This window comes from Castor canadensis, chromosome 2, assembly GCF_047511655.1.
Source record: "Castor canadensis chromosome 2, mCasCan1.hap1v2, whole genome shotgun sequence".
Classification (NCBI taxonomy): domain Eukaryota; kingdom Metazoa; phylum Chordata; class Mammalia; order Rodentia; family Castoridae; genus Castor; species Castor canadensis.
Window position 1 is genome coordinate 88,240,816 of NC_133387.1, and position 25,629 is coordinate 88,266,444.

The window sequence follows — 25,629 nt, forward strand, 5'->3', positions numbered from 1 at the left end:
ATTATATCCTAAGGAAGCTAGGAAAAGCAACATTGCTAATTACATGTCCACAATATCAATTTTACCCTGGTGTATTAGGTTTAAATTTGATTTGGGGATCTAAGTTGTGCTTTTAAATTTGCTCTAGAATCATAAAAGCTTCTTTGCAGAAGGGATGGTTTAGGCCAGTTAATGTAAACCTAATGGCATATATAAAGTACTTATCTACTATACGCAGCTCTCAGCCATTCGGATTGTTTGGGGGCCCCTAGTGATGTGGATCTCCAAATGTAAAAGCCAGCCACAGCCCCCAAACCATGTTGATGAGAGCCCTACAGAACACCACCAAGAAAGAACTCTCTTTTGGTTGTCCTGGGTCCGTGCATTCTTTGAGTTTAGGTGTTGGACCATGTGTAAGTGTGCTTAACAGTATTGTTCTCAGGGTCATGCTACTCTATCTTATCCCCAAGATTATCATCCATTCATTGAATCTTTCAGCAAGCAGTTTCTGAATGTCAGAGGCTAAGTATCAGAGATCAACAATGAAAATACTGTGGCCCATACTCAACTTCAATTATAGCCTAATAAGAGACACAGATGTAGACCAATACACTTAAACAAGAATGGATTCTGGTAACCAAATAGGAGTCCACTGGCTCCTGGAATCAGAGAAGACCTGGCAGAAGAAGTTAGATGTATAGTCTAACTTCTTGTCCTGAGGATGACTAGAAGAAGGAAAGTTGAGGGACTTACAGACCTTCATGAGACATTTCTAAAATTTCAAATGTCCTTAAACTATAGCATTTTGCCAAAAGCCCAACAAAGCTACCAAAATATTACACTTGTTTTGTTGGAAATAACCTATTGGTAACCCATTCTGAACCTTACCTGTCACAAATCATCCTTTGGGGAATTATTTTTAGAAAGTGATACCAAACTCATTAACATGTCATTTACAGAATCTATCTTTTATCACACACTTTGTTTTTAACTGTAGCAAATAGTACAGTCAAATCTCTCAATATATATATACACAGTGTGGTACACTTTCCATCATAGAAGATTTGATTTGAAAGCTAACGATTTGCAATTATTGAAGCATAGCTGTCTATGCCTTCATTCACTATTGTTAGCCATACCTTTGATTTATTTGATGTTATTGAGACACATTGGTCCCAATTCTGACATTATTCCTAAGAGAAAATTAGTCTATTTCTAATGATTGACTTTATGAAACTGTAAGTTTTAATGCTAATTTCAATGTTCTTGGTTGCAAGAATCAGAATAGTCCACTCAATCATGTGGACTGGCTTATTCAGAAAGTCCAGAGGCACTGACTTCAGCAACACACACAATGTTACCATAACCTTGCATGTATCTCTTTCTTTCTTTGTTCCACTTTCCTGTGTTTGGCTGCATTCTTAGCATGTTTTTCCTTTGCTGTCCCCAGATAGCTACCAACAATGCTGGGGCTATTGCTTTCTCTTTCAAGAGCACCTGACAAAGAGCTAGTGTATTTTATTAACACTTTAACAAAGTCTCAGAATTAAGTTTCAGCCCAGATTCACCTAGATTTCCATTTTCTGACTCCATCACTGTGGTTAGGGAGTTGGGACTGGCTAATTTTCCAAAACTGATCAGGACCCACTTCTGGAATCAGGGAAGGGTCAAGCCTATACAACCCACATGACTGGAAACCTTAGAGTACTATTGGAAAAGGGAAGATGGGAATGGATCCTGGGAAGGTAACCACAAATGTCAGGCCTAGAAATTTGAAAGGCTGAGGAACTGTAGAAATCATCTGCCCCAGTATCATACACAGCACAGAGTCCATTAATAAGTCGCTGCCATCATCCAGACACTGTGCTAGGAGTTATGGGTCCACAAGAATGCATAAAATCAGAACTTGACCAAGGAACCATGACGGTGGTCATAAGTCCTCTGTTCTTTCCTTAGAAACTAAGGCTACTGCTTATTAAATTATTTCCACAGAATAGTTTTATCCCAAAGTATCTGCAGCTAATCGTCAACTATCAAGACCAAACTGAAAACATGGGTGAAATCACTGAGAAAGTGATAAATTCAATGCCCTAAAAGACGCCACCTTTAACTTCACTTAAAAATAATAACAAAACCACATTTGGAACTTAAAGCCAGAACTGTATGAACTGCATGCCCAGCAATCAGGTTCAAAAGCCAGTCATCATGGGTGTACTCAGAAAGATTTTCCTTCTTAAAAGGCCAAATGGTAATTATGCTGCAGATGCTATGGCTGATAGCTTTCCCCAGAGCCTTTCCCTGGGCAGCAGGTCAAGTAGCCATAGCTTGTGCCTGCTTTTCCAAATAGAAGTTTGGAACCTCAAAACCCTGGTCTGCAAGCCCCCTGCATCCAAATCACCTGCCTGGCCGGGAGGAGAATGTGGTGTCTTTAATAATTATTTTTTGTCCTAGCCCAGATCTCTGCATTGGAAGAGCAGTGGGATCTGTAATTGATTAAACTCCAAAGGTTGTCCTTAGGCACACATGTGCCTGGACCCCTGGTTTGAGCATAAACCTAGAACAAGGGTTTGTCACAGTGCCATTGGACAAAAGAAGGAAATTTTAAGATGATATTCTGTTAGCATTCTTAGCGGCTGGGCCAAAGTCCTAAAATTCTCTGCTCATACCTACCTATGAGGTTTTGCATGAAAACTGGGAAGGCACAGGCAGGGAGCAGAGTGGTACTGGCTGTGTCACCACCAGATTTAGTTGCTGGATCCACCTATGTTTTTTAAAGAGAAGAGGACTGCAGAGGGCATTCCTGAGGACTGTCCTAAGAGATGATGGGCTTGGACTTGGCTTCAGTGCCACCCTGGTCATGGGCTTCCCCAGCTCATCTATAGGAATAAGTTGACTCTTCTCAGAAGAGAGTGAGTCAAGTTTTCTTTCTGAAGAAAATGTAAACCGTTGAATTTCTCGATCTGTCTCAAATTTCTTAGGAAGCTGGCAATCCCCATCTCTACCTCCATATTCCCCAGTGACCATCACCCCTGCCAAACAGCTCGTTCCACTACTGAAGTTTCTCCACTGTGCTGTAGCAGGCTCAGGGCTAGGGAATGCCTGGAACATATTTTGGACATTGCTATAGAAGCAAATTCCATCATGTCACCTCTCCACTCACAGAAACACCTAAAAAGTGACATTCATGATTATGCTTTGCTTGTGAAATGTGTTCCTTGAACAAAGAAAATTCAAGAATTGACATTTTTGAATTATGTTTCATATTTCAGTGACATTAAACACGCCTTGGAGATTTTCTTACACAGATGTTTGTTTTGTTATAACTAACTAACGCTGAAAATGATGGGCAGGGTCTCTTTGGAAGCTAAGATAGGAAATCAGGCTTTGTGTTTTTGTTTGGCTTCATCGCAATTGGTTGCCATCTCATTATCTGTGTAGACAGACACATAACCCAGATGGCAAATAGGCCTACAAGCCTATTTGCCAACTTCTGTTGCCTGGAACAGCCTAGAGCAAGTCTTTTGGGTTCTGAGACAGTCAAGTAATGATGTCTGCTGCTGAGGGACCAGGAAGGAGAGATGACTTCTCTATCTTAAGGGGCTGTAGAGAGAGGCCTGTCTTTCTATTCCCAGATACTCCTGACAGTTCTCTTTCCAGTCGTGTGGTCCTCTTTACCAAAGGACATAGCTGTATGATTTAAGTTGTTGACATGGGAGAGAACCATCTAGAAATGTTCCATTGCATGCATCTTTCATTTTTATTAATGACATCTCAGTCTCTTTGTCACTCAGCATTCAGTTTTTCTCAAGTCCCCTTGGCCTTCCTGTGCAGTCAACTCCTCTTCCTGTCTGCATTCCTACCAGAGCTTTGTTAATTCACGCTCTCATGACCTCTGCTGTGCACAAGTAAACTGATGCTTTCACTTCACTGACTCCAAGGGTCACTCATCTAATCCCTCCTTTAACAAGGCAAAGACAGTGACTCCCCACTCCGGGTGTGCATTAGAATCTCCCCAAGTGGTTGAAAAAGAACAGATTCTGGAGTCTCCTGCCAGCTTGGCAGAGTGAGCATCACCAGGGATGGAGTCTGGGAATCTGTATTTCATAAAAACTTCTCATAGATTTTAACATAAGTAGTTCCATGTGAGACCTCTCCAGCATCCACTACAGAGAACCACAGAATAAAGCTAAAATATCCAGCTTTGAATCTTGATTTTGTTCTCTCATCTTGTGGCCTTGACTGTCTCCAAGGCAGGCAGGCATCTCTACCACTTTTATCAGCAAGGGAGAGTAAGTTATCATGAAGGTTTATCAGGAAGATTCAACCAGAAGATGCACATAAGGCACCTGGCACAAAGCAAGGGCCCAGAAGCTTTTATTCTTCCAAATGGCCTTATCCTTATTATTGTTTTCTCAGACAGACTGTGTCATGTCACCTTCCTGCTAAAGGCAGGTCACTACCTTCATACTCCTTAGCCTGGCATCCACACTTCAGCTGTCTGTGGCCTCCTCACACACCACACCTTGGCACTGCTGCCACACTGGCCTCTCATTGCCCGATTGGCACATCATTTCTCTTCCCTGCTGCTGTTTTTCTGTCCCCTGCACCACCACCTCTGCCCAATTCCTTGAGGACAGCCCCATGTCCCTCCCCTGGGAAGCCATCCTAGCTAAGAAAACTGAGAGGCCTCCTCCTTTCCCTCACTAAAGGTCTTGTCCCACCTGGATTTTGACTCTTGAAGCACATCTTCCCCAGGGGATCAGAATCTCCTCCAAGGCACAGATTATGACCCATGGGCTGTGAGATACAATCCATTCCTTCATCAAAGATACACTAAGCATCTACTCCGTGACAAGCACTGTTCTTGGTACTGGGACACTGCAGTGGACAGAGCAAAGTTCCTGGCCTCACAGAACTCACTTCTAGTTAGGAGGTAGTATGCAAAACAAATGCATAACATTTATGTTTGTTAATGGCCTTCACAGTACTGAGTGCTGTGAAGAAACAGAAAGGCATTCAAGGGAGTCTTGAGATGAGGTGAACTTCTATACAAGCAAGTCAGGGAAGGCTTCCCTAGAAGGTGAGATTGAAGAAGATACTTGAAGGAAAGCAGTGAATTAGCCAAATGGATCTTGAGAAAAAGTAATCCAGATGTCGGGAACAGAAAGTGCAAAGGACCTGAGGCATAGGAACAATAAATCAGGACTTTGGAATTAAAGGTTACAGTTCAGCCAAATGCCCTAGGGCAAATAGTCTCTCTGAACACATGTCCTCTGCTGAAAAACCAAAATAACAATGATAAAAAGCTAGTTTTCCTGGGTTCTTGAGGAGACTTAATAAAATATTGTCCCTGACATGTGGCAGGAACTTAATACACTGTTCCCTTCCCTCCTGCCCACCGCCACATTCATCCTCACAGCCTCCATCTCAAACATATAACATTAACTGAGGTGTCTGGCAAATAGCAGATGCTCACAGATTTGCTGATAGGAATCACAAATGAGCATTTGCTAAAAATGCTTCTCTGTTATCACAGGTACATTTCCTTTACCTCCTCCATTAAAAATGGTGTTCACAGAGCCAGTCCATCTAGGCCCCCCATGAACTTGCATTTTTAAAAAGGGAGTAAAATAATAATATGTATATATTCAGTTTTGCTTATATCTGTATAAATAAGCTCTGGAAGGAGCAAGAATGTAATAAAAGCAATTATCTTGTAATTGTAACTGTCGGTTTCCAGAGGCACAGACAATGGGAAGGGAAGAGTGGACAGAACTGTGGATTCTGCAACTCCACAGTTGATTCTAGGATATGGCCATTTGGTTTCCATCTTTCTCACTGACAGCAACGTCCTGCTAAAGATCAGCACAGTAATGTGGGGGTGGATTCAAGAGGAACAAAGGGACTCCATGTTTCCTCTTGGTGATTCAAGGAAGGCATGAGCAGCCCTGGGAAAGCCAATGGAATGTCCACAATTATTTCTGTCTCTCATTGGCCTTTTTTCAGCATGGTTACTAGCAGCCTCCTTAGACCCCATCTCTCCTAGCTTTTTTCAACTTGTTTTGACTAAGCAATACATACATGTGGTTCAACAAGCAAAACGTAGAATAAGATACACAATGAAGACCTTCATCCACTCCTGTCTTCTCTTTCTTTGCACCCCCTTTTTAAAAATGCAAGTTCATATATTATACGTGTGCATGTATGTACACTTGTCTCTTGGTATCTGTGGAGGATTAATTTCAAGAATCCCTGCACATACCTATATTCTTAGATGCTTAAGTCCCTTATATAAAATGACATAGTGTTTGTAAATAACCTATGCATGTGCTCTGTGTACTTGAAATCATGTTTAGATTATTTTTAATACCTAATACAATGGAAATGTTTGTTTTTCTGTATTCAGGAAATAATACGAAGAAAAAAGACATATATTTAGTACAGGTGAATTTTTTTTCATGGATTCAATCAGTGATTAGTTGAATCCATGGGTGTGGAACACATGGATATTGATAAAGAAAGCTTTGCCAATATTTATTGCAGAAGCATGGTATCCATTGGAAGATACACCATAGTTCATTTAACTATTCCTTTCTGATGGACATTGGTAACCTACAGCCTTCAATAGATGGTACCTTGCCGCCTCCATATGTACTTCCCTGTATCATAAAGTATTTCTATTTTGTGAATCTCTCCCCAAAGCAGATAGGATTCTTACAATAGAAGCTGTGATTTTATGTGTATTCATATCTATAGCATCTCAATAAATACTGAGGAAACAAGACGAAGTAAAATAAATACAATTACCATCTCTGATGGTGGGACTTACAATAGCTGGGGGTAGAAATAATTTGGTATAACTCATACCAATCACTCCAAAATTCTAATGGGATGAGTTATATGAAGGAAAGTACAGGGGATTATAAGAGCCCAGAATAGGTGATGTCTTTGGGTGTGATGTCAGAGATGTCAAGAACTTCTGAAAAAAATTGATATTTGAACTCATGATACTGGGAGATAGATAACTAGAAGTAGGGAGGGAGAAGAGGGGAATACTACAGATAGAAGTGATAGCATGTGCAAAGGCTGGGAGCACTGTACAGTTAAGAAGGGAGAGGACACAAATCTGGCTGAGCAGAAGGCACAATGAGGTTGTAGAAGAAGCCTGAGGCAAGACCTTTAAGGGCATTGCATCATGGGAGAAACTTTGGTCTTCATCCAAGAGCAATGGAAGGCTACAGAAGCCTGGAAGCAGGGGAGGCATATGATCTGGGTGACACTTTAAAACATTGAATGTGGCCACCAGGTTGAGAACAGCCTGGAGGGAGTTAAGTGTCTTGATCTTGGAGTAGGATGTTAATGTTATTAATGGAGATGACTGAACACACTTGAGAAAGTGGTCAGAGCTGACAGACCTGATGACAAGCTGATCATATGACTGTCACAGACAAGTTCTACAATGTTGGCTAGGGAAATCAAATGAATGATGACTCCTTTGCTGGTATCAGGATTCTGGAAGATTTGATGCAAAGGTCCTGAGTTCAGCTTTGACATGTTGAATTTGAGGTCCATTTGAGCAACTCAGGGGGAACTTCTAGGAAGCTGGGTATAAGGCCTGGAGCTTAGAGGAAGGCTGACCAGTGATGGGGCCTTTTACATGAAGTGTTACATACAGAGGAGAGTCCTTAAGAGGAGGAAAGAGAATGTTACCTGCAGAGGTCTACAATAAATACTATGTACCTCCTATGATCATTGAGCAGGCAGAGGAGGCAGCATCAGACTCAGGAAAGGAAAATAGCAAGCATGAAAAAAACTGAGAGAGTGTGGTACCTCAGAAGGCCATGGAAACGCACAGCACAAGCTGAACAATATGTGCGTGGCTGCTCAGCCTTTCTCCATCCACTCCCACAGGGGTTTAGAGGCTACCTTTTTAGCTGTCTGTCATTTTTGGTGTCCTTCCAAGCCAAAAGACTATGTTGAACTCTGTTGTCCTTTCTTGTGTGGGTACAGTTGTCCTTAAGTGACACACTCATCATTATTACTATGGGAAACTCACATTAAAAACATGACACAGTCCATGTATAAAAGGGTTAGTTTCCTCTCTGTGCTAGTGCTGGGGAGTCTATATGACCTAGTCTACACCTACCTAATTATGTAAGAAAACAGTCATGTTGAGCCAAAGACACCAGGGAGCCATAATTTCAAAACATGTTCCATCATTTTCATATCTATTTCCATATGATCATCTGCCCTTCCATTAAAATTCTTATTTTTTTTAATCGTTAGGCCTAGAAATAGATCAGAAATTTGTGCATATCTCACTACATTTTCTAGAAAGGCTTTGTATAATCTAGTTGTTACCTGTTCATACATTTACCCTGTATAAAATTAATTCTTCCTTATTCAAGATTCTGAACATAATAAGATCAACTTGGTTTGTTTTCAGTCTCTATTTGTATAAAGTAGAATCCAAAGGCGCTGGTATAGACAGTTTTCTCTCCAGGAGAATAACCAAGGCTGAGGGTGTGGCTCAGTGATAGTAGAGCACTTGCCCAGCATGCATGAGGCTCTGAGCTCCATCCTCAGCACCACACACATATACTCACACTCTCACACACTCACACTAACACACACTCACTCACACACATTCACACACACACACACACACACACACACACACTAACACAAAGTGAAACAGAAGGAAATAAAAGAAAAAGAGAAATAATCAGACTAGCTGAGGAGGAGAAAAATCACTTGTAGTCTGAAGAATCACAAATAATAGTCTGACATCGATCTACCATTTGATCCAGCAATACCACTCTTGGGGATATACCCAAAAGACTGTTACTCCAGAGGCACCTGCACATCCATGTTTATTGCGGCACTATTCACAATAGCCAAGTTATGGAAACAGCCAAGATGCCCCAGCACTGACGAATGGATTAAGAAAATGTGGTATCTATACACAATGGAATTTTATGCAGGCATGAAGAAGAACGAAATGTTATCATTCGCTGGTAAATGGATGGAATTGGAGAACATCATTCTGAGTGAGGTTAGCCTGGCTCAAAAGACCAAAAATCGTATGTTCTCCCTCATATGTGGACATTAGATCAAGGGCAAACACAACAAGGGGATTGGACTATGAGCACATGATAAAAGCGAGAGCACACAAGGGAGGGGTGAGGATAGGTAAGACACCTAAAAAACTAGCTAGCATTTGTTGCCCTTAATGCAGAGAAACTAAAGCAGATACCTTAAAGCAACTGAGGCCAATAGGAAAAGGGGACCAGGAACTAGAGAAAAGGTTAGATCAAAAAGAATTAACCTAGAAGGTAACACCCACGCACAGGAAATCAATGTGAGTCAATGCCCTGTATAGCTATCCTTATCTCAACCAGCAAAACCCCTTGTTCCTTCCTATTATTGCTTATACTCTCTCTACAACAAAATTAGAGATAAGGGCAAAATAGTTTCTGCTGGGTATTGAGGGGGGGAGCGGGAGGGGGTGGAGTGGGTGGTAAGGGAGGGGGTGGAGTGGGTGGTAAGAGAGGGGGTGGGGGCAGGGGGGAGAAATAAACCAAGCCTTGTATGCACATATGAATAATAAAAGAAAAATGAAAAAAAAAAAACAAAAAAAACAAAAAAAACAAATAATAGTCTGAAAAATTGTATTACATACAATCACCTGCTTTTCTTCATTCCCAGGCCTGGGAGTCTATCCATTAAAGCTGGTTAGAAGAGTTATTATTATTATTATTATTATTATTATTTAAGACATGAAAAGGCCCAGGCAAGAGGAATGATAACGGATGGGATGTAGTCAAATAGGTGAAAATCCATGGTGAACGGTAGGGTAAAAATGGAAAGAGGGGGACTTGGTGTTTCACTCACTCACAGAATCTGCTGTCTTTGTACATAACTATAACATTTCAGAGAATGTCATTCCTAATGCCATCAAGAGACATTGCCATTTAAATTCAGGAATCCTATTTCACAGTCTCCCTGCTCAGGTTCTTGCAAATAGAATTTCATCTCTAAGATGGTCAAAAGAATTTTAGCAGTATCTAGTCTTCCAAGGAAGTCGAAAAATGAACAATGCCTGCCACAATTATGGAACGAAATTGGACTTATAAGAATAAAAAAATCAATTTTGCCAGTTTACATTCATGATGATTAATTTCCATACAAATGATCTGATTTTACCCAGTCTAAAAAATGTGCGTGTACCCTCTTTTTTATAATATTTGCAGCTCTGAAGATAAATGTAACTGGAAATATTTGAAGGTGTGTTGCTATATGTGCTACAGTTTGCTAATTATAATAACCTTTCTCTTTTTTTTGGCGACAGTGTATCAGTTACAGCAAGAGGCACCTCGTCCCAAGAGGATCATTTGTCCTCGGGAGGTCAGTACACAGCTATTTCCAATACACCTTTTTAAATATGATGTATTGTCAGCACCGTGGATATTGGAGGACTTCAGGTTTCCTGGGAGTTGGTTTCTAGTAATGTTTGTTAGAGTGTCATCACATTTAACATCTTCATTATCTATGTTTTAAAATCAGGTATTCTTTTTAAAATACTTATACACTAAATTTAGAGTCAGAACTCTCACGTTTTTATCCAATGCAGAGGTAAATTGTACATCCAAATTTGTGTTCTGGTTGCTTTGTTGTTGATGTTTACCACTGTTTTGCAGCTTTTAGCACTCTTGATTATGAAATGTTTTCAGAGAACAATAAATATTTGAATATTTCCAACAGTGTAGTGAGCACATCCTTATTCTTTGTCATATTAACATGACATGTTGTAAATAATAAAGACACAGAAAAATAGTTATATTTTTAATCGTGGACATAGCTGTAAAAATGTATCAACTTGGGCTGGGCCTGATGGCTCTTACCTGTAATCCCAGCTCTAAGGGAGTCAGAGATTGGGAAGATAAAGGTTCAAGGCTAGCCCAGTCAATAAGTTAGCAAGATGCTTTACTCAAAAATAAGGCATGGTGGTGCATGCCTGTAATTTCAGCTATGAGGGAGGCATAGGTAGGAGGTTCACGGTCCAAGGTCAGTTCCAGGCAAATATGTACACCATATCTGAAAAATAACTAAAGCCAAAAATGACGGGGAGTGTGGCTCAAATGGTAGACAGCCTGCCTAGCAACCAGGGAGCCCTAAGCTCAAACCCCAGTATGAGAGAGAGAGAGAGACTGAGAGACTGAGAGAGAGAGGGAGGCAGGGAGGAAGAGAGGAGAGGGGAGAAGAGGGTTAGGGGAGGGAAGAGTAGGGGAGAAGAAGGAGAAGGGAGAAGAGAGGAGAGGAAAGGAGGGGAGAGGAAGCAGAAATGAAATCAGGCCCTGCATCTGATCCCCAGTACTGCATTTCTTTTTTTTCATAAAATCCTGACCAGCCTTCACAAGTTTCCCCTGACCTCTTTCATGAATCAGTTTTCAGTCACCTGGGATACCAACCAGATTTGAAAGGCAGGACTAGGGCTCTATTTTCTATTTTTATCGTGACCAGTTTTTTTTTTTTTTAATAGCCACCCTAACATCCTTCAAACTAAAGACCCATGGGCCTTGCTGCTTTTTGTTCTAACTTTGATTAAATATAGAGTAGTGGGAATCTTTGAAAACATCATGTCAAGGGGAAAAGGCTCCAAGTCCAACACTCTTGAGACTTGTCTTTGAACATCGGTAGTTCCTGGCCATGGTTTGGAGCCTATATCAAAGACTTAGCTACATGCACACTCATATCCACAACTAACTTATTAAGGGTTAGCAAACTTTGCTACATAAAATTTTACTTCTGTAGAGGATGCTGAAATTCATCAAATCGTCTTGATTTTAATACAGAGGAGACTAGACTAGACTTTCTCTTCCTAGGAATATCACTAGAGAGGAGAAAATACCTGACCATCATAAAAAACTCCAAGATGACTTATTAATTTGGGGGTCTGATCTTGCCATTAACTCTGCAGCCTTTTGTCCTTCAAATATTCAATAACACTTAAGACAAAAATGGACAAATATATATCTTTAATTGAAATAAGGGTGTCTAAACAGGGTGTTTTCAGTGGGAATTATAAAACAAGTTACTAAAAATTCCTCCACTCTTAGTATCCTTCAGAAAATTTGCAACCATGCTTAGAGATGTCCAGGTTTTAGATATCTTGAGAAAAATACTTGTAAAATGAGAATATAACTAAGGACTCTATTTAGAGGTATTAACAACAATTCTCTAGACAAGGTTGAGCACCAATGTTTGGAGCCCTAGAGTGCAGTAAATTCTTTGTTCACGGATTTAGCACACCCACGTGGAGAACCTTCTTTGTGTTTTGTCATGGGCTAGGTGCTGGAAATACAGCAAAGTATTAAGCCATTGGCTTATTTTGATAAAAGAGAACAAAATGTGTACTTAATTTTAAGTGTACATGTATACTTAAGGTTCTCTCTCTCTCTCTCTCTCTCTCTCTCTCTCTGTGTGTGTGTGTGTGTGTGTATAAGAGGGAAAGAACCTCTTTGTTTCTCAAAATCCTTGCAACCATGTCACTTGTCTGAGTCAGCTAGCATTCTAGCGGAGGAGATGGTTGTATTCAAATAATCTTAGAAATCCCTCCTAGTGTTCAAGTGAAGTTCTTCAGGCATCCAGCTGAGGGACCATCACATACCTATTTAACTCTGCACGGCCATCGCCATCTGCTATCATTAAGTGATAGGACGCATGTGTAGCTCCTTTCCCTTTCTGTTTTGTCTTTTAAACCAAGCTTTTGACCTTTCCATATTTGCCAATTTGATTCATTAATAAGTGATACCTGTTTGATGCTTGATCCATAGGGAGCTGACCTCTAGAAAGTCCATATTCCTTTTCTGCTGTGAAACCTAACATGAAGTGGATGATTATCAACCCCATTGCCTCAGTAGGCTTAGGAGGCCAGCCAACTAGGCAGGTGTCAGGTGATAAAGGGTCAGCTTTGCTGGAGGAACAGGTGCAGCTCAGATAAGTGCCAGCAGGCACAGCCATGATTCCTGCCAAAATCGCTGGGCCTCATAGGCCTGGCCTCCTTGGAGTGGAAGTACCACCTCCTCTAGGATGCTGGGGAATCCTTGCTCCTGCTGCAGACAGTGTTTAGTCAAACATCTCTTAATGCATCTGCCTGCTTAGGGTTCATGCTCAATGAAGACAGAAAGTCTTCCCATAAGAGCATGTGGCTGGGGAGACTGAAGATTTATTAAGACTTTTACCTGAAGTCATAAGCTACTTCATTTGAACAATGAATTATAATTTTTGATGAATATTTTTTCTAGCTCATCTTTCCTCTTAGCTAGTAAGAATCCATGTTTTCTTTATATACACAGTTCCGCTGCCATCCTTAGTCTTTAGCCCATCTCCTCCTAGCTCTGTCTGCCCTGGTCCCTGGCTAGATCGATGCAGCATCCTCACTCTGTTGTCTCTCTGATGACTCATACCTTCCTAGGCTATGGGCCTCTCAGGGCAGGGTACTCAAGTTCATAAGATCAATAATCACTTTAGAGCACCAAGTGAAGTCTGCAACAATAAAGATAGAGAACACTGTCACTTGAGGCCAAAGCCACAGGTCAACCTGGCTTGATAACTGATTGCAATCATCAATACCAACTGCCTAATGGACTCCCCTGGGGAGCTAGGAGACACAACGATACAGACTGACTCTATAATTAGCAAGCCCAAGAAGGCAGGGAGCTCAGCTGTAGAGTCAACTTGGACTTGTCTTGACTTCTTGCCCTAACTACTTTCTAGCTATTTGCCTTAGAGCCAACCACTTGCTTTTCCAGGGTGAAGAAAACTGAACCCAAGGGTAAACATCTACTTTGCATGGTTACTATAAATGTGTTAGGCATTCAGTATGGTGCTTGACACATGATAGATACTCAATTACTGGTCGTGCTTCAGGGCAGATTCAGAAACCTGTGAAGAGTAGACCATGAGACACTCACTGGGGACAATCTGAGGAATGACAGTATTTTCTGACTGTGAGAACAAAGTAGCAATGATGAAGAACAAAGTAAGATGCCCAGGTCAGAAATCAAATCACCAGGAAAAAAAGATACTGAGGATGAGGAACAGAAGGCACATGCAACTGAACAATGACCCTGGTGCCAATTAAGCCAGTTGGGGTCAGCCATGGAAAGAACAGTTCATTGCGTTCTTGAGATTCATCACTATAAATCAATATTTATTGAGCCACCACAGCACCTGGCTTTACAGGCATTTCCTGAATACTCTTTGCCAAGAGATTCAAAATATCTTCCTTTATGCAAAATTCTCACTAGCCCTTTCTGTCAATTATCAATCAGTTACTTCATAAGCATAAGCATTTATTAATTACTAAATGTGTGCCTGGACAGTCTGCCAGGAGCTGTGCAGAATATTGACTTCCAAATTTGTTTCTCTAGCTAAGACCTCTCCCCTGGGCTCCCAACACTTTTGTCCATCTGTCCACTTGCCCTCTACAGGTGGATGGCTTACAGGTCATCAGGAACCTAATGTTCAAAAGAGACCTGGACCTGCTCCATTCAATGACGACCAACTTCATAAACCCAGGCTCTGTCTCACCCATCTGTCTTCTATCCTTGGCAAGCATCAGTTTTACCTCCAAATAGATCTTGCTTGTGCCCCATGTTCTCTGTGTATCCAGGCTTCAGATCAAATGTCACCCAATAATAGAGGCCCTCCCTACAAATATTAGCACTTCCCCAACTCTTGGATATTCCATCATGTTGCATTATTTATATTTGTCTATAATAAGGGATCCCCTCTTGTCTTCAAAAGATATGTTCCAAGATATTCTGTGGATGCCTGTAACAGCAGACAGTACTGAACTTTTTAAAAAATGTTTTTTATTGTTGTACTGGGTGGGAGTACATTGTGGCATTTACAAAAGTTCTTACATGTCAAATATATCATACTTGAATTCACCCTCTCCACCATTCTCCTTTATCCTCCTCCCCCCATTCCAGGAATAGTTTCAATAGATATCATTTTTCCATTTACATACATGTGTACACAGTATTAGCATCAAATTCTCCCTCCTACACACTTTCCCAACTCCTCCCTCCTCCCACTGGTACCAACCCCCCTGAACTTTTTCTTGTAGTGAAAATGATAGCAAAGTTTATTAAGAGAGGAGTACATCGTCAATAGACTGACAGAGAGTCATCTCTAGGGAGAGAACAAGAATGACCTAAACCTTATACAAATAATGAATTTACCTATGATAAAGATTCACCTATAAATTAGGCACAGTAAGAGATTAGCAACAATAACTAATAATAAAATAGAACAAGTTTACCAACATAATGTGAGACAACATATTTAAAACTTATGAATTGTTTATTTCTGGACCTTTCCTTTTAACATTTTTCAGACTATGATTGACCATAGGTAGCTGAGTCCAAAGGGGAAGGGGTTATTATAATTAATATGCTCTCTGATATACTTTCTTAACATATTTGTATAATTGTTGCTTGTATATCTCTCTCCAGAAGAATGTATACTCCGGAGACTCCATCAGTCTTAATCATAAGTATGTCCTTGGCATTGGGCATAGCCAAGCAACAGTAGTAATCAGTAAATATAGGTCATGGAAAAGGGATAGAGATCGCTAACATAAGGAATTTGCAATCCTCAAACTATTGCTAATAGCATATCAGGTTTGCTCAATGCTGTTATTAAGCAGCTAGTTTGACTGCTGGCAGTTGTTAGGTATTTACTTAAACACAGACTAATATTTCTTTCCTGGAATAGTCTGAGTTTCTTTTTGGCCTTTCCAAAAGGTTGAGATTTACTTGTATGACTAATTTAAAGTCAAATTCCACTAGAATTACCTAAAGGATTCACCAAATAAGCAGAAATTCTTTTGTGCCTGGAAATGATTCAACATCATTTGTCTTTTTTGAAATTGCTGTAGTGAAGATGGGATTGTAAAAAGCAATTCCAAAAAAGGAAAATAAAATCACATACTATCATTTCAAATTGTTCTTCATTTTATGCAACTTCATTTCTCTTCTCCCTTGTGATAGAATAGTCTATCTGAGAAAACTTTTTTTAATGCAAAAGTGGATTGCAGAGCTGAGCTTTCCTGAGTTCAGGATCAGAACTGGCTTTCTTCTTGACTGTCAGAGGTTAGACAGAGTAAGATGACAATGATCAATCTTAAATTGCACTTGTACCACACCACCTATGCCTTCCAGTGAATTGTATTCATTTTTGAAATACTACTCAAATATCCCTTCCCTTTTTGGAGGCATTTTCTCTAGTTTTTGGTGTTTCTGAATATCTACCCCTTTGATCCTTTCTCCATTTGTCTGTAAAACTGTTCTTCGACACCTGCAAAACATTTTATTTCTCCATTAAGCTTTTCAAATTTGTATTAATCACACCAAGGCTTCACAGCTTTGTGGCTTTAGGCATTTGTCTTGGCTTAGGAAAATGTTAACAAGCTGTAATGATTGGCCAGATCTTTCTCAACTAGCTCAGTACATTTTAAACCACAGAGTTTTAAGTAAATGCACAGGGGTTTTCTATTATCCCACTGTCCCCCCACCCCCCCACACACACCTTGCCCTCTATTATTTAATGAAAACTAATGCTTGAAAACAAAGTTCATTCATTGGAACATGAAAACTCTACAGATTCAAGTCATCCAGACAACGTATTCTCGAAAGTCATGAGATTGATTCTACAAGCCACAAACAAAAATCAATCTCATTATCTTTTAATTGGCTTTATATGCAGTAATCAGAAGGCTCTTTCTTCTCTGGTAAGAAATATTTCTATTCTTTTTATCCTCAACTTTCTCCACTGGTCTTTCTTTCCCTCCTGGTATTGACATGACCACAAATAAAAGGCTTTTTCCATCATTTTGCCTCCCAGGGTTTCATCTCACTCACTAATGCCACCAGCCAAAATCAGTGTGATTTTGTCCTCAACTAGGCTTGCTTTGGTTTTTAGACTTACTATAATATTAAGGGGAGAGGGACTTCTAGTAAAAGTTATGCTAGAAAAAAATTGACATACGAGGTTTATTTTTTTCCAAAGGATAAAACAATTTCTATTTTTTAAACAAAAATTCTTCTTGTCAAATACTTTGATCTATGAAAATATATACCCCCTTCAAAAAATAAAAAAGGATTCACTCTCTTTGGAATACTTGAACTTCTGAGATAACACACACCCTGTAACTGTGCCTCTAGAACACACGTTTGTGCTTCCACAGTGAACTCATAAGCAGTAGGTCAGGGCTCCAGAGGCCCAGCTGTCATAGGGTTCAGAGGCTCAGAGCTGAGGAAAGCAGGGGGCCCCTGAGGAACAGTACATATGTTGAAGTGATGGTGAAATGAGGAAACCAAAGAGAGGTTAACCAGTGAGCATAATAGTTTCCTGAGAAGATTCTTTAATCTCACCAGGTGACTTTCATTTCTTAAAATCTAATAATCTAAAAATCTAATGGAATGGATAAGTGCATTCGCTAGAGATGGAATACTATGTTGTATAGTTCATGGTTTTAAAAAAACAATAACTGATAGCATCATGTTTTGCAACATATGCTCTGTCACCCTTCACTGGCCTGTGATAGCCATTGACCCAAGACTCCATTGCTCGTCAATGGAATGGGGGTGGGGTGAACCACACTGTGGCACATACTGATGGAGAAATTCTGCCGTTTGGAAGACCAACTCTAGGCAGCTTCTATGGTTGGAATGTCCCCTTCAAAATGCATGCTGAATTTTAATTACCATTGTAACAGTGTTGAGAAGTGGGACTTCAAGGAGGTGATTAGATCATGGCGGACATCACCCTCATGGATGGATTAATGCTGTGATCTAGGTTGCAGGTTAGTTGTCATATAAAAAGGATAAGTTGAGTCCAGTTTCCTCTCTCTGTCACGGATGCTCACTTGCCATTCCTCCATGGTATGATGCAGCACGAAGACCCTCAGAACCAGGTGACAGTGCCATGCTCTTGGACATCCAGCCTCCAGAAAAATGAGCCAAATAATGTCTGTTAATGTCAAATAAATGTCTATTGTTTACAAAGTACCCAGTGTGTGATATTCTATGCAGCAGAGCACAAGTGAAGACATCATCCACACAGCAAGCAAGAACCACCCTTCCACAGCAGTTACTCTGTAACAACCTGTACTGTGTGTCTGGTCTGCCTCAGAGGTCAAATACCACACAATTTCTGATGTGGCCAGGACTGTCCAGAAAAGGAGCAAGCAACATAAGACAGGTGAAGGCCACATTCCAACCCAGACAGTCCATATTCAGGGCTGGGCTTCTAACCCAGTGATCACAAAGTTTGCTCCCAGAAGCAGCAGCCAGGGCCTCCCCTGGGAACTTTGCAGAAATGCATATTGTCTGTCCACTCAGATCCGCTAGGTTGAAAACTCTGGAGATGTGGTCTAGCAGTCTGCGCTTTCACAGCTCGGTAGGGCATCCTGAGGCTACTCCAGTGTGAGGACAGTGTTACAATGACTGTTCTTGCTTCTCTCTGCTTTCTATCACATTTGACCTCTTTGATACTGGCGGCCCAGTACTGTGCTAGACTTAACAGATTTCAAAGTAGATACCACGTCATTCTACAGCCTTCTTTATTTCTTCTAGACATACTTCCTTCTACATGTTATTTTCCACCCTTTAAAAATATTTTGCCTTTCCTTTTTCTATATCAAACTTTCCCACATTCTCTTATGTTGCTGAGGCCAAATATGAATCCCTTTAAGGCTAAGGCTCATGCCTATAACTTACCCGGATCTTCACTCCCATCTGTTTTCTGTATTAGACCTCTAATGTCTGTGTTACCAGCTAACAAAACTGTTCAAAGTCAGTTCTAATAAGATGACTCATGTCTGTGTTCATTTGTATTCAAGGTGTACTCTTATGAATACCAGCTCTGTTTGGATGTTTAGCTGTTTTCCTTATCTGTGATTATACATAAAGCATTGAATGAACCTTGGCATTAGTAAAAATAGTAAGTTCATTATCATTATGTCAGGAATAGACTGGATTACTTTCTGTTTCCCAAAGTGCTAGCCAATCATCTGTGTGCTTAATACACAACTCTCAGTTCAAGATTTTAGGGAGCTAATTTGCTAATAAAAGCCAGTTCAGAGCCAGTGTTCTCCCAGCCCAACCTCTTTGCCTCAGTCTACCGCTGCCCTGTTGTCTCCTGGCTAATGCTGACTGAACCAGTGGAAATCAATCACCTTTAACAAATCCCAATCTCATTTGACATCAGTTCTAAGTACACCCTATCTCCCTGTCTTGTTGGCCAGAATAGCAAGCTTGCTATGGAGATGGTATCTCTTTCTTCCTCTTTATTTACATGGCCTGTGTCATCTCCCTATCTAGTATGGAAGGAAATTAAATAGCTTTGGCACAGCTTCACAAAGGCATATTGGTTGCCATCCAACACGGTGTCTAGGTAATTACACATTGATTGTGTGATGAATTGTTCCTATATCTTTCTGGGTATTTCTACCAAGTGTGTAATTACACTTTGCTGAGTGTCCCCTTGCTCTGTTGAAGTCCTTCTGGTTCCTCAGTCTCTCTAAGGCCATGCTTAATGCTTTCTCTTCAACACCTCTTGACCCAAGGATGCAAATCAGACTTCGTGTTTCAGTTCTTTCAGTTGCTTAAAAATGCCGTGTAACAATTTTCTGCCTTAGTTCATTGTGATTTTTTAAAGTTGGTATCAGTCATACCACAGCTTAAACATTAATGGTTCTTTCCACCCAGTGTAGTGAATGAAGAGACAGACAGTTTGACCCACCATTAAGCAAAAAGGCCCAGGAGATATTGGCAAGGTCTATATTTTGAGCTAACTGTAAGATGTCCTAAAGATGATTTTTGAGAATGGCCTCTCACATTTGCTAGCCTAGCAGAGGTATTGGCAAGCTACAGCCTGCTGACTGTTTTTGTAATAAAGTTTTATTAAAACCCAGCAATGCTCATTCCTTTCTGAATGAGCTGAGTCCTTGAGGCAGAGACCATATAAATCTTCAAAGCCTGTAGTATTTGCCCTCTAGTCCTTGCCAGAAAAAGTTTGCTGCCCACTAATCTGGTACCAAAAGTAACTCTGAAGAGTGAGTTAATACGTATAAAGCACTTTGGAGTAAGCCTGCCATTTATGTAGTTGGAAATATTGGCCTTTAATTTCTACATTCTGCTCAATACTATATAATGTGAGTGGAAAGAGGAAATTTCAGCTCTGTGATTTTGGAAGAATTTTATTTCAAACCATTTTACAAAACAGCTTGGCCTTCATATTTAGCACATGCAAATTGATGAAAGAGGCCAAGACAGTCACAAGAAGCAGGTGTTCTTTCACCTACCTTCTCATGGTCACTTTCTCCCTCGCCAAGAAATGACAGCCTGTTAGAAAAGGTGGCACAGTGCCTTAACTCCCTGCTAAGGGTTGTGTGGCTTTGTTATGTGGTAATAACGCCTGAGCTCGTGAACCACGCTCAGTTTCTTTAATTTCAAGAACAAAGCTGGTGTCACCCCTCCTGTCATTGGTCTGACTAATGATTTGCATGAGAAGTGTTTAGAAAGCAGAGTGCTATGACTGCAACTTTGAAATGCATTTTTAAAGAGCTGGCGTACCGGGTGGTAAACAGATGAACAAATAGATACGCCATAAAGTAATCTAGACTCTGGGTAGTGTGTGTAGGCAATCTGCTGTGCAGATATTTCAAACTTTCATGTGTTCTACCAAGTGCATGAAAATTTTCATTTTAAAATGTCAAAAAGAAAAAATAAAGTCTGTTTGTGCAAGCAGAGCAAGGCTGTGTGTACTGTGGCCCAGGAACAATGACATTCTCTAGGGTGCATGGCCCTGACAGGCAAAAGAGCAACCCCAGCATCCCAGCTGCTGGAGCCCATGAGCCATCTCAGGAAATTGTAACGTGGAGAATGTGTCAGAGAAAGAATTTAATAAGGACATACATTAGTAGGACACTTTCACTCTTTTATTTATTATTACATTGGGAATCATTTTAGGGGAGTGCCTATTTCACAAATACTAAATTAGGTACTTTTTAAAAAAATGATAGGAAACGAGCTTCTGGATTTTAAAGCATTATTATGCTATAGAGAAATGAGTAGTGAACCTGAAATCAAGTTTTGCTCATGAACCTGTAGCTATGAGAGCAAGTTAGATAACCCCGTGGAGTTGCAGCTTCATTGTCTGTAAGGACACAAAGAAATTGGCTGAGGTGATGCATGTCAGCAATGCCAGTGACTCTGAAGGTAGACATAGAGGATTGGGGTTCAAGGTCAACCTGGGCAAAAAGGTAGTGAGACCCTATCTCAAGAATCAAGCTGGGCATGGTGGGAGGACCATGGTCAGAACCCTAGCAGACCCTATCTGAAAAACAAGTTAAAGCAAAAAGGGCTGGAGGCCTGGATGAAGTGGTAAAGCACTTGCCTAATAGGCACAAGGCCCTGAGTTCAACCCCAACTACCATCAAAAAAAGACACAGAGGCATATAGCCCACTTGCCTGTTAGAAGACTAGGCAACACAAGCAGGCTGAAGTCCACAGGAGCTCATTGGACCATGAATTTTTAATAGGGGCAGTAGTACTCCCAAAGGGGAGGACCTGATCTCTGGAGGTGATCTTAAAAATCTTACTTTTTAAATCTATAAAGCACAAATCTGCATGCAGAATATAAATGAATATACTGTCTGCAGTATTAAAATTTCATTGTGGAGAGGTGATGGGGGAACCCATCTAAAATAAATAGGAGGCCATAATGCAAAAAAGAATTAGACTCACTAGACAAGTCTTCCATTTCTACCATCTCCCAAGTTCTGTCTTCCTTTCTCTTTCCTTTGGTATATTAATTGTATACATCATTATAAACATATGATACTTTTATATTTCTGGGAGAGAAAAAATACTCCTGGGAGAATAAGAATGATAGAATAAGATTGTTCCCTGCTCTTTCCAAAGTACCTATGGTACCATTTAATCCAGACACCATTAAGCTTTGGAGGAAAGAATTTGCTAACAGGAGAGGAATTAAATGAATGAGCTCACCGATCTTTCTCCCCTTAGAAGTTTAGCTGCAGAATTAGTGTTCCCTTTGATTCTATTGGGCACTTCAAGATCTTTGAGCTTAAGAGGTATGTGGAAAATTTAAAGAGAGTTTGGAGGAAAATAATGAAGATGAATTAAGGATTGAAAAGTGGGGCCTATTTAAAAAGGTTAAAAGAACAAGAATTATTTAGTTTGAGGAAGAACAGGCAGTTAGGTAGCACAGAAAAGGCTTTTAATAATGGGATCTTTATTCTCTAGAGAATAGTCTCAGATTCTCATTTGCAAGGAAGACCCAAGGAAGGGAAGAGCCATAATTTGAAGCAAAAGAATTATGAGGTTAGATATTAAGATAAAATTTCTGTCCTTGATGAAATCCTGGATTTTGATTTCCCTTGACAAGATTTCTTATTTTAATAAGATACCTGCTTGCAGGAAGTATCAGAAGGATGGACTGACATCATGTTTGATTTTCCTGCCCTGGTTGGAGGCCAGACAGCCAGCCAGGCTAAGATGGTTTCTGTGGGATTTGGCTTGATGGGAGGAAACAGCCATTTTACTTGGAACTGTGGCTTCAGGATATCAGAGGATGAGGACAAAGTTCCAGCCAAGAGATTGCCATGTCAGAGCCAGATCATTGTGTCTAAATGGGTTGTCCAAACAAGGAGGACTGATGGTGGGTTTGGGGAGCCAATATGTGAATCCAAGGAATCAGTGCCAGGGAAGGTATCATAAGGAGAGTGGGTTAAAAAGAGCAGCGGGGAAGATGAACTGGTGGGAGTTTGCTGTACATGGCTGGGCATTTGGCATTCCTGGAAGCCTACTGTGAGAACGGATTACAAGTCCATGCAGAGGTGCTGGAAAGGTATTCCAAGCTTGTAGGCAGGTGTTTGTTCATTCTCTCAGGATTTTGGAAGTGCTGCCCAAAGTCATGTTTCTCAGTCCTGGGTGTGAGTCAGAACCACCCGTGGAGCTTGGCAAACCTTCCAGACACCCTGGCTCCAGCTCTGGAGACTTAAGATTAATGGGAACATCACTTAGGATTCTGCTGTGAGCAACAGAGACCATTCTTATTAAGTTAGCACCCAATGGTTGGAAGGATATAAGAAAATTCCCTGAATGGAAAGAAAAGCTGATCAAAGGACTTTGGGAAGGAAGTGAAGAAGGGTATCTTCTGGGGTCCCTTATGCAGAACTGAAGCACCTCAGGGCAATCGAGCATGATGGCTAGCATCAGAGATCCAGAAAAACCTGGCTTGCTCTTCCATTCTGCTTCTGTCTACTTTACTTCACCCTTTAGAAGAGAGAATAATAGATCTTACCTACTTGGTAGTCATGAAGACCAAATGGGTTAACTTATGTGAAGAAAGTACTTAAAACAATGCCTGCTACATAGCAAGTTCTTAATGACTATTAGTGATTATTCCTTGCATGTGCATCAACTCTTAACATTTTCTCTTAATCGTTTCTACTCCAGTTGTGAATTCCAGGGACACAGCATCATCTGAGTGGCTTATGTTGGTTCATATGTTCACCCCCTGTTCAAGAGAATTGTGCTACCTTGATTAGTGGACTCACTGACTACAGGTCACGAATATTCCCTGTCGTCTTCAGTCATCACTCTGCACACTCAAAAAGCTGGGAGGGGAGCAAGTTTAGTCCTACACCTTCCAAGCTACCTTGGAAGCCTAAAACTTCAAGATTTTAGCTACAAGGACTTATAGTCTCCCCATGAATACCCGTTTTGCATGTTCAGTGGTCCGAGAAAGGGATTGGGAGCATTAAGCAAACCTGTCTTTTGACCAACCTGTTGCTTTCATGAAGCTGAGCTCTGTGAAGGAGAAGTGTGAGGGTGTTGAGCAACAAAGCTGAAAACAACAGGAGCTCTGCCCCCAAAGAGCTCACACCCAGAGCTCATAGGGCCAATAATCCCAACCCCAGTAAGGGTTACATGGCCTAAACTCAGCTCTTTATAAAGTTCAGAGGGAGAAGAGGAGGCAATACCTGGGCCAGTGGAGTGGCTCCAGTGGTAGACCAAGCACAAGGGCCTGAATTCAAATCCCAGTACTAGAAAAAAATTAATAGAAATAATACCTAAGCTGATTTCAGATAGCCAGGAGAGGGCACTCCAGGATGACAGCGTTTGAACTCTTATCTTTAAAAGCAGGGGGAAGGGAGGAAGGGGGGAGAAATGACCCAAACATTGTATGCACATATGAATAAAAGAAAAAAGAAATTAATTAATTAATTTTTTAAAAAGCAGTGGAATTTTGCCAGATTAAGGCATAGAGGCATTGGAGAACAAGTTTTAGAATTCCAGGCAGAGGAAATAGCCTACCAGAGAATGGCCCGAAAGTGTGTGACCAGGTTGTGTTTCAGAAACTGTAAAGAGCTATGTGTCAAGAACACGAGGACATTGTGGGGCAAGGGCACGTGCACTGGTAAAGACATACTCCAGACACATGAGTAAGGGCCATCCTAGAAAGATCCTGTATGCCATCCATGAGAAAGCCGAGCCATTAGATATGATGAGCAGATTTTCCTGTTCCAATCTACCAGAAAGGGCACGTCTGGGAAGAAGAGCAACCTAACTCTTACAGCAGCATCAGTGTGTTCTGTGAGTTCATTCTCTACTGTCCTTTGGTCAATTTCCTTTGCTCTTGGTGTGGAAGATTACGGGCTTTGATGTCAACACCAATCAGATGTTGGTTTGGATCTCATCTCCATGCATTTTCATGATCTTCAAGTAATGTAACCACACAGGCTTTCCTCTACTCATCTGTGAAGTGGGAGGAAAACCACTACCTGACCTGCTTCCTGGGAGAACGGAAGCACCCCAGTGAAGGGATCATTAAGCCTTTGCCCCTTCTCTTCTTCCCTCAGTCCTCCCCTTAGGGGGAGTTCTGGGTTAGGATTCCTAGGTCTGACCAGAAGAATATCAAAACCAGAAACCAAAAGCTCAATGTGTGAGACTGTGCCTGGTTATAGTTGCCCTTCCATTGCTTTTCAAATCTAAATATTAATAATCTGGGTATCTCATCTTCCTCTTTGATGATGCTTATTTTTTACAACTGCTTATCTAATGGGCTTCACTATTATCTAATGGGTTTCACTGAGGTCCACACTGGTTAGACTTTCAGCCACACATCTCAGGGTATCTCTGTGCCTGGCTGAGGCACTGTGGTTGGTGGGATTCCAAACTGGTGACTAGAGCTGCATTTCAAAGTGGGGTGCTGTGAGGCATAGAGTCCCAGAGCAGGGAGGGGTTTACATATCGGTTTGTATGTGTGCATAGCATGGCTGATTACTCCCAGGAAATAGCTTAATTTTTTTTTCTTTAGTGTGTTTTACAGTTTACATTTTTTAAATGTTTTTCCAAGCAGGGAGTGGGTTCTCTTATGACTCTTATTAACATTTTATTCTGTTCCATTTTGTGTTCATCTGAGCAACTTTCTTGATTAGATGGATGTATTTCACTAGTGCTATCTTTTCTTTAAAATACCTTTATAAATGACCGATGTTACCAAAAATAAATATTTCCTGTTACCCTCCTTTTTGTTCCATTTTAC

General features: G+C 40.8%; 1 protein-coding gene across 2 annotated transcripts in view; it reads left to right on the forward strand.

Moving 5' to 3' along the window:
* The window catches only part of Chn2 (chimerin 2), a 288,848-nt gene that overhangs the window by 143,463 nt on the left and 119,756 nt on the right, over nt 1-25,629 (forward strand). For both annotated transcript variants that reach the window (XM_074065216.1, XM_020157040.2), the window contains exon 3: nt 10,331-10,386. In XM_074065216.1, the coding sequence (XP_073921317.1) occupies nt 10,331-10,386 (56 nt within the window). The remainder of the gene's footprint in view (nt 1-10,330; nt 10,387-25,629) is intronic.